We start from the raw sequence: 17,961 nt of genomic DNA, 5'->3' as shown, positions 1-17,961 counted from the left end.
CAAATTAAAATGATAAATTAATTTTTTGTAATTCTATTTAATATTATCAAGTAAAATGATATTTGAAGATATAATTATTAATTTATGAAAAAATACATATATTTTAAAATATTTTTAAATTGATGAAAATAAAATTGATTTATAAAAGTTGAAATTTTTTTTTATATATATATATTTTCAAATAAGTGAGTCAAAATCTATTTTTTCTTATTATTATTGATAAATATCTATATTCGTTATATTATTTTATTAAAATGTAATAGGTTATGAATTTGTAGAATTTCCTTTTCGAGGAGTGCTTTGTTCTATATAAAGGGTAATAGAGAAGATCCAAAATGGAAAAGAACAACATGGAGCATAGAGGTGGATTAGGGAGGAGGCTTATGGTTTTGCTAGTTTTGGGTTGTGTTTTGGGTCTTGCTAATGCCCAAAGACATGCAATGAATTTTGTGATGCTACCCAAGGGAGACCCTATTCCTCCATCAGGGCCATCCCATAGAGGTTCAGAAACGCCACCTCCACCTCACTCATTTGCAAGAGGTCCTACTCTCAGATTCGGAATGCTACCTAAAGGAGTCCCTATTCCTCCATCCGGGCCATCCCAAAGAACTACAGATCCACCACCTCCACCACAACCATTTGCAAGAGCATCTGTTTTTAGGTTTGGAATGCTACCTAAAGGAGTCCCTATTCCTCCATCCGGGCCATCCCAAAGAACTACAGATCCACCACCTCCACCACAACCATTTGCAAGAGCATCTGTTTTTAGGTTTGGAATGCTCCCTAAGGGAGACCCTATTCCTCCATCCGGGCCATCCCAAAGAACTACAGATCCACCACCTCCACCACAACCATTTGCAAGAGCATCTGTTTTTAGGTTTGGAATGCTCCCTAAGGGAGACCCTATTCCTCCATCAGGGCCATCCCAAAGAACTACAGATCCACCACCTCCACCTCACTCATTTGCAAGAGGTTAGCTCTCAGATACGGAATGCTACCTAAAGGAGTCCCTATTCCTCCATCCGGGCCATCCCATGGAAGTTCAGATGCACCACCTCCACCACAAGTATTTGCAAGAACATCTACCCTCAAGTCAGGAATATTATTACTCATAATAAGGGCCGTTTGAATGAAAAATAAAAATCATAGCTTCTATTTTATCACTCTCTTTATTATCTCTAATAAGGAGTGGTTGAATAAAAAAATAAAAGTCATGGGTCCTATTCTATCATTCTCTTTATTGTTCTCTGACTTTTCTTCCCCATTGCTCCATTTATGATTAAATATTAAATCTATTCATAAATATTTTCTTTATTAATCATCTATTAATTAATAATTCAAGGTATTCCATTCTATTATGTAGTTTATCTCGTAACACACGTATTTTATAGTATCAGACTACAAAATAATCAAAACTCACCAAAATATATATATATATCTTTAAAAAATAAAATAATAATTTATGTGTCATAAAATTATTACATGGTCAAAGTATTTTAAAAATAAAATAAAATAATATTATTTCATTACTTAAAGCATATTATATATTATAAATAATTAAATTTAAATTACAATTATCTTATGAATGATTAACTTTAAATTAAAATTATTTATTAATCCATCTATATTTACTTAACTTTTATTAAAATTATTTTAAATTCCTTTAAACTTTTTGTTGCATTTTGGATTAAAAAAAAACATTCAAAATATTTAAATAAAATTTACATCAATTTTTATTTTTATTTTTTTTGGTTTGAAAATCAATTTTAACCTAGCCTTTTTTATAATTTTGTTTCTCATTAGTTATTTAAATTATTAAAATTACGGAAATTTGTATTTATAGTTTCCCCTCATCAAATTATTTTTTTGATTAAAACTTAAATGTTCTAAAATATTTACATAATTGAGTTGATTTCAATTTCATGATAAATTTATTTTTTAAAATAAAAATTAAAGTGATAAACATTATAAAAATTAAAAATAAAGCTATAAATTTTGGGTTTTTTTTTTTTGAAAAATTCGTCGATTAAATTAGAAAAAAAAAATCGTTCAAGGACAACAAATGTGTTTTTTTTTTTTTTTTTTTTGTTCTTTTTATTTCATATCTAAGTACTATAGAAGATTTTATTTATTTATTTATTTTCATTTTACTTTATATTATTAATTATATTAACTAAAAGCTCGTTTGATAATGCTATAAATACTTTCTGAAATCATCTTCAAACACATTCTAAATATAAGTTATAAATGAACTGATTAAATATTTTGTAAATTTTTAAATTTTAATTTTTTTGTTAAAAATAAACTAGCATTTTTATGTTAAATGTGTTTGTACTTTTTTCTTTCCTAAAATGGCCTTGTAAATTTTTCTTTTATTTTCTTTTCTTCCCATTTTCCCACTTTCTACTTTTTTTGCTATATTATCTCTCAAACTTAAATTTATATTTGAAAAACTTAATAATTTTTAGGGAATTTACACCCATTTGGTAATTGTTTTAAAAATCAAAACCAATTTTTAGAATGTTTTTAATATATTTTAAAAATAATTTTTATATTTAATTTTAAAAAATAAGTGAAACAAGCTAAAAACATAAAATAGTTTTTTATTTGTATTTTTTATTTTTATTTTTATTAGCAGGAGTTCGATTTCTTTCATTCTCTTTATTGTTCTTTTATTTTTATTTCTTTTTCATTCAATTTATTTAATTTTTATATAAAAAAAACATATATACAAATTTGCTTGTGTGAATTTTGACAATGTATGGCTATTTACTTATGATTTAGGTTTAAATACAAAAAAAAAAAAAAAAAAAAAAAAAAAAAAAAAAAAAAGCTATTAACTTTCTATTTAAATTGTGTTAAATTCCTTTTAATCTATTTTATATTCGTTTATTTGAAAAAATAAATTCAAAATTCGGGAATCTTATGGTTAATTTTAAACCTTTTTGTTACATTTTTAATAAATAAAAAATTCAATTTTTCTGACTAAGATTTATTTTGATTTTTTTTTCATTTGAAAGTACTTTCTTTTAAAAAAAATTGATAATTTGTTCTCACTAGTTTATTTAAATTAAAATTATGGAAGCTTGTATTTATAATTTCTCTCATCAAATTATTATTTTTATTTAAAACATATCGTAGACCCCCTTTGGTGGTGAGGACCCGGGAGTTTGTTTTTTTTTTAACTTTCATCATATTATTAGAAGGGGTAGGGGACCCCCAGTAGAGAGATGGGATGTGTGGCAGGTCAAGCTGACAGGGCCATGCTGGTGATTAGAGGGCCATGCTGCTGAGGTGAGGAATAGTGGAGCCGGTAATGGCTTCCGGGGGAAGATAGAAACAGGAGAGAAAAAGGGGATAAGAAAGAAAAGAGAGGGGGTTAAGAGGAGGATTTTTTTTTAGCGCAAGAAGAGGAGTAAGTTTCAGGAGAAAGGGGCTTTCAGGTATGGCCATTTATGATTTTTCCCGAATATTCTGATCTTTCATATCTCTCATCTTACTCTCTATGATTCCAGTTTTGCTTGATGAGTCTGTTTTGTTTTGATGATTGTTGGTTTGGCATCCGAAAAGATGGCTGTTTTTTTTGTGTTTTACCTGTGCAAACCTTTTCCAACTTAACCCTTTGATCGTTAAGCTCATGGATGAAAGAATGAAACGAAGTTAGCACATTCGTCAAAAGGTTCCCTGCTATGTTCCTCCATTTGTTCCCTTTGCTTAAGTATGTGAGTATTGATGCTAATAGTAGCAAAGTCCCAGCCAACTTTGTACAATAGAGCCCAGATGTTGCTCTAGGGGTTCATGATCATCCTGTCAAGTGCCTAGGAGCAAATGATTGCCCTTGAGCTTACGTTTCTAAGCCGTGTTCTCCCTACCAAGCTGGATACCCTCCTTACTAAGGATGGGGGGACGAAACCTATACACAGCCGAAACCCAATGATAAGATCCAAGTCACTGTCGAGTATCTCAATGAGAAGGATGCCATGGTTCTTTCTTCGTGTACATGTTGTTCCCATCTCCACCCAATTTGACTGAACTGTCATCAGTGATGAGATTGCTGCCTATACTAAATAATACATCATCCAGCCGGTTATTCATGAGGAATATTAAGATGAGAAGTCCACCTTCCAACACCCATTAAGCCACTCTTCACACCCATCTTCTCTCATTGACATCCTCATACCCATCCCACCACTTCGTGATTCATATCCCCATCATCCCTAGCCGTCCATGCTATCAATAATATCCCCACTCATCTTCATACCCATTCGTTCCACTATCCGGAATCCCCATGCATGGCCACCTTTGCCCTCATACACACCTCCCTCATTCTTCCCTTATACATTTATCCCCCGTGCCTACCCTTCATGCTCCATGCCTACCACTTGTCATTTCAACAACCCATACCCATTCTTCCCAATATTCATGCTCACTGCCAGTTGCCCACACCTCCTTCATCGCCTTTTATCTCCCTACGCGTACCCACTACAATATCCATTTCTCCACCACTTTTATGGATTCTATATCATCATCTCTCCATATTTAAACTGTTATCCCACTTCTCTCATTAAATCCCGCCACCCAGCCCACTCATCGATTGAGGAGACTATACCCATATGCATGACCTTCTTGAAAGACACGGAGATGTTTGGCGCGCCTAGAGCTTGATTAGCCACATGTGACGGGATTCAGAAAGGGTATTTTGTGCTGATATACTGAACCTTTGGATGAAGCTGAACGTGAAGGAGTAGCATTATCAACCCCATTCAGTTTCGAAGACGTCGAATTCCCGGAAACCATCAAGTCTGGTGGCATCCTTGTGGTTTCGTTTCATATTGTGGGTGATAGCCATGCATTAGGTTTGCATTAGTTGGCTAGTATGAGAGAGAAAGGTGGTAGTGGTAGACTTACAAGTTGATGGCAGCCTTTGGATTTTTTTTTTGTTTTAATATAGATGGTGTCGGGTCAATTCAATTTATCAAATTTTAAGTCTTGAAGTTCAATGATCCGAAACTCTAAATTTTTTTTTATCTATTTATTATTATTATTGTTATTATTATTATCATTATTATTCTTTATTTTATTTTTCTTTTAATTTAATTCTCAAAATAGTTTTCTAAGGTTTTGATTTTAAATTTAGTATTCTAGGATCCAAATTTTTAAATTTAATCTTCCGAAAATCCCGACATTCCAAATTTTTTATTTTATTTTTAAAATACCACCCTTGAATAAATTTTTTTGAAATTCCTATTTCTTTTAAATCTAATTTTCAAGGTTTCTAATTTCAAAAATTTTAATTTCCAAAATTCTAATTTTCATTTTTCTTTATTTAATCAACATTATTTTCATCATTTATTTATTTCCGTTTTTAAATAATTCTTCAAAATCCCGATCTCCAAATTCGATTTATAATTTCCGGAATTCCAATTTTTACGTTTATTTATTTAATCCTTAATATTTTGTTATTATTATTACTTTTATTTATTTACTTTTAAAAATTCCATCCTTAAACCATTTTTCATATCTCTAAATTCAATTTCAACTCCCAAAATTCCTATTTTCGTAACTATCCATCTAATCATTATTATTTTTATTATTCAATTCACTTATTAGTTTACTCCATCTATTCAAAATCCCATATCTAAATTACTTTTCAAATTTTCAATCTCAAAAATTCCATTCATTAGTTTAAACATTATGTTTGTTAATAATTATTATTATTATTCCATATTTATTTATTTATTTTCTTTTAAAAAAAATTCATTCATTAAAATTCAATTCTTCAAAATCTAACTTCCAAATTTAATATTCAGTCTCAAAAATTCCAATATTCACATTAATTTATTTAATTATTATTATTATTTTATTTATTTATTCTAAAATTTCATTTTAAACAATTCATTAAAATTTCCGACTTCCGAATTAAATTTCTATTTCTGAAAATTCCAATATTCACATTAATTTGTTTAATTAATTTTATTTATTTATTTTAAAATTCCATTCTAAACAATTCATTAAAATTTCCACTTCCGATTTTAATTTCTAATTCCAAAAGTTCCAACATTCACCCTAATCCATTTAATTATTTTATTCAATTTATTTATTCTAAAAATTCCATTTTAAACAATTCATTTAAAACTTTCGATTCCCGAATTAAATTGCTACTTCTGAAAATTCCGATTATTCACATTAAGCTATTTAATTATTATTATTTTAGTTATTTATTTTGAAATTCCATTTTAAACAAATCTTCAAAATTCCCATTTCTGAACTTAATTTCCGATTTCCAAAATTCTAATTTCTTTAAAATTTAATTTCTAAAGTTCCAATTCTTAAATTTAATTTTCAAGACACCAATTCTCAAATCCCTTTTAAAAAATTCCAATTTCTTTTCCAATTCTTAAATTTAATTCCCAAGACTCCAATTTTTAAATAAATTTCAAAAATCCAAATTTCTCTTTAACAGTTTTAATGCTTTCCGGGTTTCAAATAATCTTCTATTTATCTCGACTTTACATAAGCATGAATGTAATTTTCATAATTCCAGATTAATGGAATTTGTGGGATTAATTTGTGCAAGATAAACGGGCTTTGGTGGGGGCCCAACATATGTGATTTCCTCATGATTGATTGATTGTTTGTTTGATTTAATTGCCATGCATGATTGATTTTATTCTGCTCTATGACATGCTCGAAATTATTCTTTAATTGTGCACTAACCTCACTTCTTGATAGCGCATTATGGCTCGTCACCCAGGTACGTATCTATTCCCATCCTGGTATTCCTATATGAATGTTTTGATTCTCACATATGCATGATAGTTCTGGGTACTCACTGTTTTACTCGTCTATTGCCCTGATTGCTTCATTTTATTAGTAGAGACCCGACTTTAGGGACTTAAAGGGGCGCTACGGTCTGTATCGTACCTTCCCGATAAGTAACCTGACCCCCGAACCCGATCCGGTTTTTCGCAGATCGTTTTTTCCGGAATAAGGAGTCACACTTAGGGTTTTTCTTTCTTATTTTGTTTCCCCTTTTAAAAATAAAACAAAAATAAGTGGCGACTCCAAGTCAGTTTTCTTAATCAAATAAAATCAAATTTTCAAATTAAAAATCGAGCTCGCCATCGAGTGGGAAACGCATTGAGCCGAAATGCGGGGTCCACACATATATTTCTAAAATATTAAAAACCCTCATTTTTTATCAAATTTGTAGATAATCGAGTTGTTTTCAATTTCATGATAATTTTATTTTTTAAAAATAAAAAATTAAAGTGATAAATATGAAGAAAAAAAATTAACTCGATAAATATTGGACTATTTTCAAAATTAAAAACTTATTTTATTAAATTTGTAGATAATTGAATTGTTTCCAATTTCGTATGATTTTATATTTTAAAAAAACTTATTTTATTGAATTTGTAGATAATTGAGTTATTTTCAATTTCATGATAATTTTATTTTATTTAAAAAAAATCGAAGTGATAAATATAATAAAAAATATATATAAAATGATAAATATTGGGCATTTAAAAAACTGTGGATTACATTAGATAAGTCGTCCAATATTGAATGCCCCTAATTTAAGATAATGAATATTTTAAAAAAATAGATATAAAAAGAAAAGAAAGAAAGAAATTTTTTAATCTAAATAAATGACTCTTTTTTTCCTCTTAATCAATTATTTCTCCCTTTTTATTTCTTGTGTAAGTACCGTGGAAGATTGCCTACTCCTAGTATCTTAAAATCGCCATCAGTTCCTTTTATTTTAATTTTTTAATTATATTAAATAAATTGACTAAAAATTTGGTGAATTTTTTATTTTTATTTTAAATGTATTTAAAAAAAAGAAAAAAAGAAAATCAAATTTTATTTTATTTTATTCACTTAACGAGAATCATTTATGATTTCTTCGTTTATATTAGTCATAAATTCAAAGAAATAATATATAATTTATTTATATTGAAAACAATAGTAACATTTAAAAATAAAATGTCACATTTAAATTGTTTGTTATGTCTTCTATTAATTTTCTTTCATGATTTCTTTATAAAATTTTTCCTCTATTTTTTTTCTATGCATGGATAATGACACACATCATGACACTACTCATGACATACATTATATCATGTATCATGACATAGGTTGTGACACGTATCACATGACATAGTTCGTGACACATGTCATATGACACGAATTATGACAAGTGATTGCAAGCTTGTTTATTGGAATTTATATTTTATAATTCATTCCACAATTAAAAAATATATCCATATATATATATATATATATATATATACTTAAATGGTGATAAAATATAAAAATGTGAATATTGAAAATACTAATAATTAACCTCAAATAATAGAATAAGGCATTTAATTAAAATCTTATTTTTATATCCAAATATAGAAATAATTTACAATTTTAACACCATTATTTTGATCATTACATATGTTCACAATAATTTGAATAATTTAATTTATTAAGCACTTCAATTTTATTTTAAAAACCAAAGCATTTTTAACTCCACTAATCATAACCTTTTTACCAGGGGTTCTGCTCTGCTTTCATTTCATTTTTCAAATTTTTCTCTAGCATGTCGATTTCGATCATTTTATTTATACGCTTTACCAGAACTGATCGTTACATCAATTCATATGTGTATATGTGAACTGCCTAGAGAACCAAAAACAGCTTTGGTTCAAAATCTCTACATGGACACAACTTCATCCACTAGCTCATCCATCACCAGCCTCTCTATTTCCATACCAATTGCATTCACATCCACTCCTAAATTCAGCCACTCTGATTCCCTCTCCAGCTCCTTCTCCAATGTGGCATCATTCGCCTTCTTCTCCTGCCTTGCCAGCAACTTATATATTTCTTCGTTGAGCCTGTCCTTGCGCCATCTGGAATGAACACTCGACCCTATCTTCACCCACGGGTGAGGGTCTACAAACGGCTGGAAAACTTCCATGAGTACTGAATTTATTCGATCAAACACTAGCCTCCTTTCCGACTTCAATCCAGTTGTATGGTCACTATACAGCTTTTCAAGTTTTTCAAAGATCATGGGACTCAAAGGGCATTCGGAGGACTCCCATCCTGCCACAAACATCTCAGGGTCACTATCACTGTAGCCGGAGTCAACTAGAACATTAGCTATGTAGGAAGATTCCCAGCTATCCTCAGCTCTAAATATTCCCATCTCTTCTGAAACTCCAGCATCTTCATCACTCGAGATAACCATGGATCCTTCTGCATAAGCATCTGTCTCCAACTTGAGAAGCTGAAGTTGCATTCGAAGCCCTAGCAACAATCACAAATGAGATGAAAGGTAATTAAAGCAAAGAAACAGGCACATAGGGAGTGCATAACCAAGAGAAACAGGTATACATAAATTGAACGGCATCATATGAAAATGAGAACATCCAACTTTTTGTTTTGCATTAGCATTTGGAGTAGAAAAAATGAGGGCTTTAAAATGGATGATTAAAATGCTGTGTACTAAGACAAGGATAAATATGAGAGCATTCATGACTTAGAAATCAAAGAGCTGGGATGATTTCATTATGGGACAACAACCGCATCCTTGACACTAGTAGAAATATCAGGATAAACATGAGAGCTTCATGACTTAGAAATCCAAGAACTGTGACCATTTGGGTATGTACCAATACAGGATGAGATCATGAGAGTGAAAATGTTTGTACTCTGATTTTAAAGGAAAAGAAAAGAAAAAAAAAAAAAACACATATATAGCCATGTTCAATTATATATGACCCCAAATAGATCAGTTAATACATGTTCAATTATATAGCCATGTGAGCTCTTCATTCTTTCGTTGCTTGTAAAAATCTGAAGCATGATACCACACTTTTTTCCATATATATTTCTAATGAAACTAACTACTGCATAAATTATAATTTCCCACCTATGAGTTCTAGAAATGAAAATCCTGTTTTTACTTAATGCTATGTTTAGTTCTTGGAAAATTTAAGGAAAAATGTAAGGGAAGAAAGAAAATAGAAAAGAAAAGTAGGAGGAAAGAAAGAGTAAGAAATAAAAAATAGTTTTAAAATCAATAAATTATTTTTATATACTACTTCAAACTCATTTCATTTATTTTAACTCTTACATATAAATATTAAATAATTTTAAAATGTATAAGTTTCTAACATATTTTAATTATATTTGATTTTCTTTAGTGATTTTTATAGTACAACCAACATAAGAAAATCATTTTCCTTAGTATTTTTTTCTTTCCTTAGTACTTTCCATGAATCAAACATAAGTTTTATTTCTCATAGCTCCTTTTCTTTCTTGCAACTTTTCTTTTGTTTATTTGTTTTTTTTTTATCCTAATAGATTCTTTTTCTTGCAACAATTTCATTTTTTATAATAGACTTATGACTTCAAATACTATGAAAAAAAAAAATTCAATGATTTGAAAAGCTTCTACTTACCTTGGAGGTCAGCACTGACTCTCTCAAAGCATTCAGAACCAGATGATAAATCTTCTGGAAAGGTAGTTTCCAGAACAGAAACTGGGCTAGGCTGTTCAGCCTCCTTGGAGCTTGATGGAGATTCTGGTTCAGGCACTGAGCCCAGCAAAGGAACTGAACTTCCCTCAGATGATCCATTTGATGGTTCCTGGAACATTATAAAGGATTTAGAAGAAAAATATGTAAAGACACAACTGGAACTGTCATAATCTTAGTCAAACAAGAAAATCACATGAGTCCATAGGGAAGAAAAACAAAAGAAACTAGTAGTTCAAGGATAGAATCTAACAAGTTCCTAACATATTCTATTTACATCATAAGTGGATAGGATTAATAGACAATGATAATGATTCAATTAATGTTTAAATCATGCTTCACTTTTACAACCATCCAAAAGTCAAGTGCAGGCAAACATGGGAGCCAAAACTGATCAAATACTATAGCAAATGATTCTAGATTTTGGAACAGTATTCAAGCATAGCTGGCAAAGTGAATAGACTACAGGCATGCCACACCTACACTGTTGCCAGCTTTTCAGGAGTTTGCAAGGTTAAAATGTGAACTCAAATGTATAAAAACAAATTTTAGCATGCACCCTTGGTTAGTTACCAAAATTAACTGATACCAGAAGAGAGAAGGTAGAAGACATATTCTCTAGGCATGAAATCTAAACCACTGCCTAATGATTCCTTAAGCATCAAACTACCAGCATACAGAAAAATAAATAAATAAACCATGCTTTGATTTGGTTTTCACTAACAGGTCAAAATCCAAAGGTACAGGAATATGATTACCAAAATCCCTTGAGGCTATATTGAACAAACGATGCTATAAATTATCATAAATGGTTGTTGTAGACAATTTCCAGAGTTCCTTATTGTAGATTTTCAAGTGATCATAAGTCTGATTTTTGCATGCTAACTAGATAAAGGTCTAAAAAGGAGGATAAAAAAGTTCAGATAGAAAACATCCAAATCCATCTCTTATGGCAAACGCATTTGCAATTGCACACCCACATTTGTCATTGCCTCTGTTGACAGTAGAAGAATGTCAAGGTACGCGATATGGTCCTAATGATGTAACTAAGAAAATAGGCTAAAATAAGAATAATATACAAGGAAAATATTTAAGGCAAAACTGGAATCAAAAGTATTTTGAAGCCTTCTCAATGCTACAGCAATCAAACTCAAATAGGCAAGTTCCAGAGCATGTTCTAAGCTATATACAGCCCAAAATATATGATACGTAATTATAAAGAGAACTCAAAGAAGCAGAATGCTGCAATAAGGTAGCTCAGATAGGAAAATGAAAGATTTTTTGTCGAAACCACGAAAGAGAAAAAATAAAATAGATAGAGGACCAGCTAATATGTACAGAGTACAACTCAACAATTTTATGAACCCTACAGGACATCTAAATGTATAGGGATGAAAAGAAAAAAGATAAAGAGGACCAACTAAGTGACCCAGACATGACAAGATTTGCAAAATAATAGGCTACAATAACACCTCAAAATTACTGATTTGCTGCATTAATAACATGTTAACAAGTAAAGAAATTCATTCAGATAAGTAAAAAAAAATCACAAACCTGTGGAACCGAATCATCAAGGCCATGGGTTGAAGAATTATTTTCCACAAAAATACATGTTGATAATTCTCGGAGCGACTCGTCAGGGGACTCAGAAGACATGGCCATGTTCTCTTGTTCATCCACTATTGTATCAACAACTAAATTTGTATCAGTGGCATTATAAGCCGATGTCTCAGAAATCATAGGCTTTTCTTCAGATGGACCTTTCTCGTCAAGGTTGCCCTTCATTTCATTGTGGTTGAAATAAATTTCCTGTAACGTGTCGTTATGCTCCCTACTTTTGTCCCGAGAGGACTGAGATTTCTTACTACTACATTTTAAGTTTCTGGAGGATAGACTTTCCTTTGGACCGATACTCCCCCTTATTGTCCTGTTTCTTCCCCGGTTCATGACTTCTTTTGACATCAGATACCAGCCATCACCCTGAGTTTCATGGTGCATGCTTGCCTTAGGACTTCCAAAGACATCAGATGAAGCAGGAAGAGATCTTGATCTTGATAAATGCCTGCCACATCCATCCTTCCACCCATCCATACTGCTGATACCCAAAGGACTAGCCCACTCTGAGGTTCCATCATTTCTAGAAAAACTATTGCTGCATCCACCTTGACCAATCATGGAATCCAAATTCTCAGACCTCACTTCCTTATCAGAAATAGCAAGCATTTCGGCTAACGTGCTGCCCCTGTTTACTGCTCCCACTTCTTGAAACCTACGAGTCATCTTCCACCTCTCAGAGAGTCTCTTTCTGGCTTCCCTGCTTACAGAAGACTCCGTGGAATGGGATGATGAAGCCCTGTATCTGCTACTCCGGTCAAATGAGTTTCTTGAAATGAGCACAGTCTCTTCTGGTTCACTCAAGGAATCATTTCCAGACATACATGAGCTCTCATCCCCAGCATAGCCTCGAAACCCAGCAGATGAAAAATTCATGGAACCATTGGTAATACTATTTCTCATTCTCCTAGTGACTTCTTTTGCAATTTCTCTAGATTCTCTAGACTTGTGCCTTGAGAACCCCATCTCATTAGATCCCTGCAATTCAGCCTCCTTATTCCTGATACTCATGGATCCAGTATGCTTCCCACAATCTGAAAGAAAATCATAAGAAGATCGGGGTGATGAAATAGATTTAGAACTGCTCAGCACCTTCCCAAGATTCGGCTTCAAAACAACAATCCTTGTGGGCAGTACAGATGTCTCATCCCTCCCTTCAAATTGAATTCTTGATGGGTGAAGAGCTTTATGAGCATCATGTTTACCATAAGAGTGACTGAAATGATCATCATGATGTTTTTGAGGAGAGCTAATATCATTCTTCCGTGAAGTTCCTCTCTTGGATTTCCATCCTGTTGCATTGTTTTCATACTTGGGAGAATTTGATGACTTACTAACTGTTATACGACGGCAATGGGGCTGAGGAGGCACACCTTGCAGATCCTGCAGATGCTTTGTGAATAAGGAATCTGGCTCCTGAAGAAATTTCAGCAAAAGGTCCTTATTTGAGTCCAGTACTTCAAGTGCATCATGGAATTCCTGAGAATCCTGAAGCTTTTCATCAGTAGAAAGACGCTTTGCATCCATGAACTTCTGCCGAATGAATGCCTTCTCGGCCTCAGTGAGCTTTGAATTGGTAGCTCCTTGCCCTTCCACTTGGTAACAATCGCTTTCCCCTTTTGGTGCTACTACATCTTCAAACACATCCTTAAATTCCTCCTGCTCCTTTGAATTCTTCTTCCTATGCAATTGGGGGCCATAAAATGTGCCACCACCTTCAGCTCTTTCTACTGTCTCTGTCCTCTGTTGATGATTTTCCATTAACTTCTTTTGTTGTTTATGAATGGACTGCTGTGGTGGCAGTCCATCAAGACCCATCAATCTGGCAATAACACTCGGTGATCTTTTTTTAGGTTCAGCTTCTTTTGACATCTCTTTAGCTAACAACTTCTTCATCGGGGTTCCAATTGCTTGTTTTGAAGAGCTTGGTCCCAACTCAATCGTGAACTACAAATGCCAAAATTCATCATTATTTACAAAAAGAAAAGAAATATAACTCATATATCTCAAAAAAATTTCTTCCCATTAATAATTCAGATACCAAAATGACAAACAACAAAATCAAATTGTAAAGCAAGGTACATTCAAGGATGAGAACCAAACCCACCGAATCTTCTTCTGTAGAACCACTAGTGCAAGAACTCAAATCAGAGGCCAATTTTGGAAAATTTCTCTGATTTCGGATCTGCCTGTTTCCTGAAAATGAATTCCCCTGAGAAAATTAGGATAGCCATCCAAAGAGCAAATGACCAAGAATCATATAGTTTGAGATCTTCTGGAAGCATAATTTGAAAAAGAAAAAACACTATGACCAAGCGATGAAACATCACAACAGAGTATGCGGATACAAAAAACAATAGAGACCCTCAGACAAAAAATTACTATGGATTCTCATCTTGAAACCCTATAAGAACACAAAAGAAGACGAAATGCAACTCAAAAGAATGAAAAAAGAAAAAAGAAAAAACAGAACTCCAAGGTAGAAGAAATAAAACTTGGAAAATGAAAACAAATAAAAAAACAAATAAAAAAAATGTATATATATATATATAGTAAAGCAGATGTTAACAAAATTCAAGTAATTGCATCAATGAAAAAAAGAATCTTTCACATTTGCGAAACATCTAAAGATATGATTAGAGAAGAACTAAATAAATAGAATAAAACGCTTTTAAGAGCATGAAAACTGTCATTATATCTCATCATAACCCTACAACTCATTAAAGAAAACAAACAGAATCATGCCAATACCACTACACTGGAAATCACCAATCAATTTCAACCCAACTCAAACCCTACTTTAACAAAAGCACAAGAAACTAAGTCATAATCTCCACGCTCCATAAACCTACAGAAACATAAGCATTGAAGATGGAAAAAAAAGACGAAGAAGAAGAAAAAAGAAGAAAAAGAAAAGACAACCTATACAGTACGGCACTGGTCACTGAGAAAATGTGGTAGAAAAAAGAGAGACCAAAATGAGAGTGAACAAAACAGAAACAAAGTCCGAAACAGACATCCAGGGAAACAAACATTTACAAGTTTCTTTCACATTTTGTTTTCCCGGGAACCAAGAGGAAAATCAGACCTTCTTTCATGGCGGAGGCCGTCCGATCAGTGGGGGCCGCAATCTTTGACCTCTTTGCCCGGAACCTCTCCATCTTTAGTCATTTAAAAAAGAAACAAAAGGGGAAAAAAAAAGTACTGCGTAAGAAATGATAGATCGGAAACCTCGGGAGAAAAAAAAAAGACAGAGAGAAAAGGAAGAATCCGAGAAGATCACGGGCAGAGAAAACCTAGAACAAATTATTACCGTTGCTATTATTTAAATGCATTAAAACGGAATCCGGAAAGCAGATCTTGTAGGTTTAGAGAGAGAGGTGGTATGGCCAGATGTGGAGAGGGAGAGAGAAAGAGAGAGAAAGGTGATGCGTTTCTATTTTCTGGATTTAGAACGAGGGAGTGATACTTGAAACGGTGGGAGGGAGGGAGGGAGGGAGAGAGAGGAGAGAGAGGATAGAGAGGCAACGGCGAGGGCATTAATGGTTGAGGCCGTTCTGAAGCGGAGGGAAGAGCTGGGGAGAGTGTGGAAAAGAGGGACCCAGATTTTGAACTTTCAAATACCGATTTTCTGACACAGTACCCTGACCCTCTGCGCGGGCAACTGGGCAAGTGGTTTACCCATGTCTCTCTCTTGCCTTATTTTTCCACCTGTCACCTCTTTGTCCTGCCATCTCACTCCTTATTTCCACGTCACCATTCTGAGTTCTTTCTCTTATTAAAAAATAAATTGTTTTTATAGACCCTTTCTTTTCTTTTTCCTTTAATAGTGGTGCCTTTTCCATTTTTCAAACTTTTTCTGGATTGTCAAAAAATAAATAAATAAATAAAATATTATTTTATTAGCTACCCTTTACTTTAAGTTAATATAAAGTGACACGTCGGCAAGATTTAATAAGTGATATCATTGTAGTGTCATCATTTAATTTCATAAAATTTATTACTTCAATAATACAATTGAATTTGTGCTTCTTTAGTTGAATATAATTTTAGGACATTTAATATGCAAAGGAAAGATCCAATGGTTTTGAATTTTAATTTAGGAGGTTATTGATCCATTAAAAGGTTTAAATTTTATTTAATTTTTTAATATATTTTAAAAGTGAAATCAAATATATAAAAAAATCATTTTTGAATAATTTTTCTTATATCTACTTAAATGTCATAAAAAATAAAGAAAAAGACATTAGAATAGAAAAAAGAATTTCTTTATTTGGGTTTTGAAAAAATTTAAAAGAACCAGTAAAGAACTACTTTTTATATTTGAATACGGAAAATATAAAGTAAAAAGTTACTAAAGAAAAAAAAAAAAGACAAAAAAAAAATGGTAAAATACTTTTCTCTTCATTTTTTTAATAAAATAATAAGATTGGGAAAATAAATAAATTCCTTATATTCAATACTTTTTTATACACGCTTATCTTTTCCTTTCTTATATATTTCTACTCTTATTTTCTTCCATATTTTCTAAAACTCAAGCATGAAAATATGGAAAAAAAAATTGTAAATCTTTTTTTTATCTTTTTTCATGTCTATTTTATTTAAAATGGAGATAAAAAAAAGAAAGGTGAAATCGAATAACAATCATACTAATAATAAAATGATTAAAATAAATTTTAATTTTCATAAAATTCAGGTTACAATTATTGTTAGATTGAACTTTTACTTGAGTTCTTTTAAACTATTTATTGGTTCTTATCTTTCACTATGAGTCCACCTATCGTTTCTTGATTGCTCAAAATGATAATTGTTTATAATAAAAGAATATTTTTTAAAACTATGTTGTCGAGTTATCGAAATATGGTCACAAAAATCGTGTTAATGTGAATACAACCTTATGATCATATTCTCAAGAATATGGTCACTATAAGATTAATCAACACCCCAAAATGGCTACCCTGAGGTTCATTATGTTGCCCACTTCAACACCCATAATAAAAGAATAAAAAAGAAAAGAAAAGAAAGGCAAGAACTTTATCATACTCCGGTAAAAGTAGAATGTGTAGGCAAATGTGAAAGAGAAAATGTGTAGTCCAAAATGGGGTCTGAGCTTTGGGAGAATAATAAGCCTACTGTTGATGGTACGTCGATATACAGAAATCATAGTAATGTTCATTTAGTCAGTATAGTTATTGACAATTCTATTAAAAGTCTGCCTCCCTGCCTGCCTCAGATTCCAACCCCATTCCATTAATATGACTTCCCCCTTTTTCATTCATATCAATGAACTAGCTACTCTATAATTCACTAGCTCTATTTTACGCGCCACATCTTTCTAGAAGGTGACATGTGATGGTTTACATTGACAGATTACTGTCACACATCTTGGCGTATGGGCATACCATAATCTTAAAATTAGATTGGATTTGTGACCAAAATCAGAAGAAAGAAATGAAGAAAAGGACATGCACACCCAAGTAAAAAAGGAATCTTTATTTTGAAAAACTCGACCCAAAGGGGGCGGTGGGCTAGCCATTAGGTAGTGTAGCCTTGTAAGTAAAGGTTATATAAATATCTTTGGGTTCTTCGTAAAGTTGACTTACCCTTTTGTTTTGTCTGGAAAGAGAATTTCACTTCACATTAACATAGTCTTACAGTAAGTATCTTCTAACAAAATTGTCCAGGGAGGCCAATTTTTGTAAATGTTTGAATGGGTAGGACTTGAGGATCAGTGCATGAGAAATGGACAGCATATGGCAGGGGGGAGTATGGAAAGCATCCATCGCTGAGATTGAGACCTTTATTTCAG

At 32.0% G+C, this 17,961-nt stretch overlaps 1 protein-coding gene across 1 annotated transcript; it reads right to left on the bottom strand.

The window, feature by feature from the left end:
* Nucleotides 1-8,567: 8,567 nt before the first annotated feature.
* Nucleotides 8,568-15,705, bottom strand: LOC117921064. The gene is made up of 6 exons (XM_034838833.1): nt 15,466-15,705; nt 15,241-15,313; nt 14,260-14,348; nt 12,093-14,099; nt 10,464-10,650; nt 8,568-9,306 (listed from the first exon to the last, which is right to left on the bottom strand). The coding sequence occupies exons 2-6, from the start codon at nt 15,311-15,313 to the stop codon at nt 8,708-8,710; spliced, it is 2,955 nt and encodes a 984-aa protein (XP_034694724.1). The 5' UTR covers nt 15,466-15,705; the 3' UTR covers nt 8,568-8,707.
* Nucleotides 15,706-17,961: the final 2,256 nt, after the last annotated feature.

This window comes from Vitis riparia, chromosome 8, assembly GCF_004353265.1.
Source record: "Vitis riparia cultivar Riparia Gloire de Montpellier isolate 1030 chromosome 8, EGFV_Vit.rip_1.0, whole genome shotgun sequence".
Taxonomy (NCBI): domain Eukaryota; kingdom Viridiplantae; phylum Streptophyta; class Magnoliopsida; order Vitales; family Vitaceae; genus Vitis; species Vitis riparia.
Note: the sequence above shows the minus strand (reverse complement) of the source record. Positions and strands in the feature narration are given on the sequence as shown.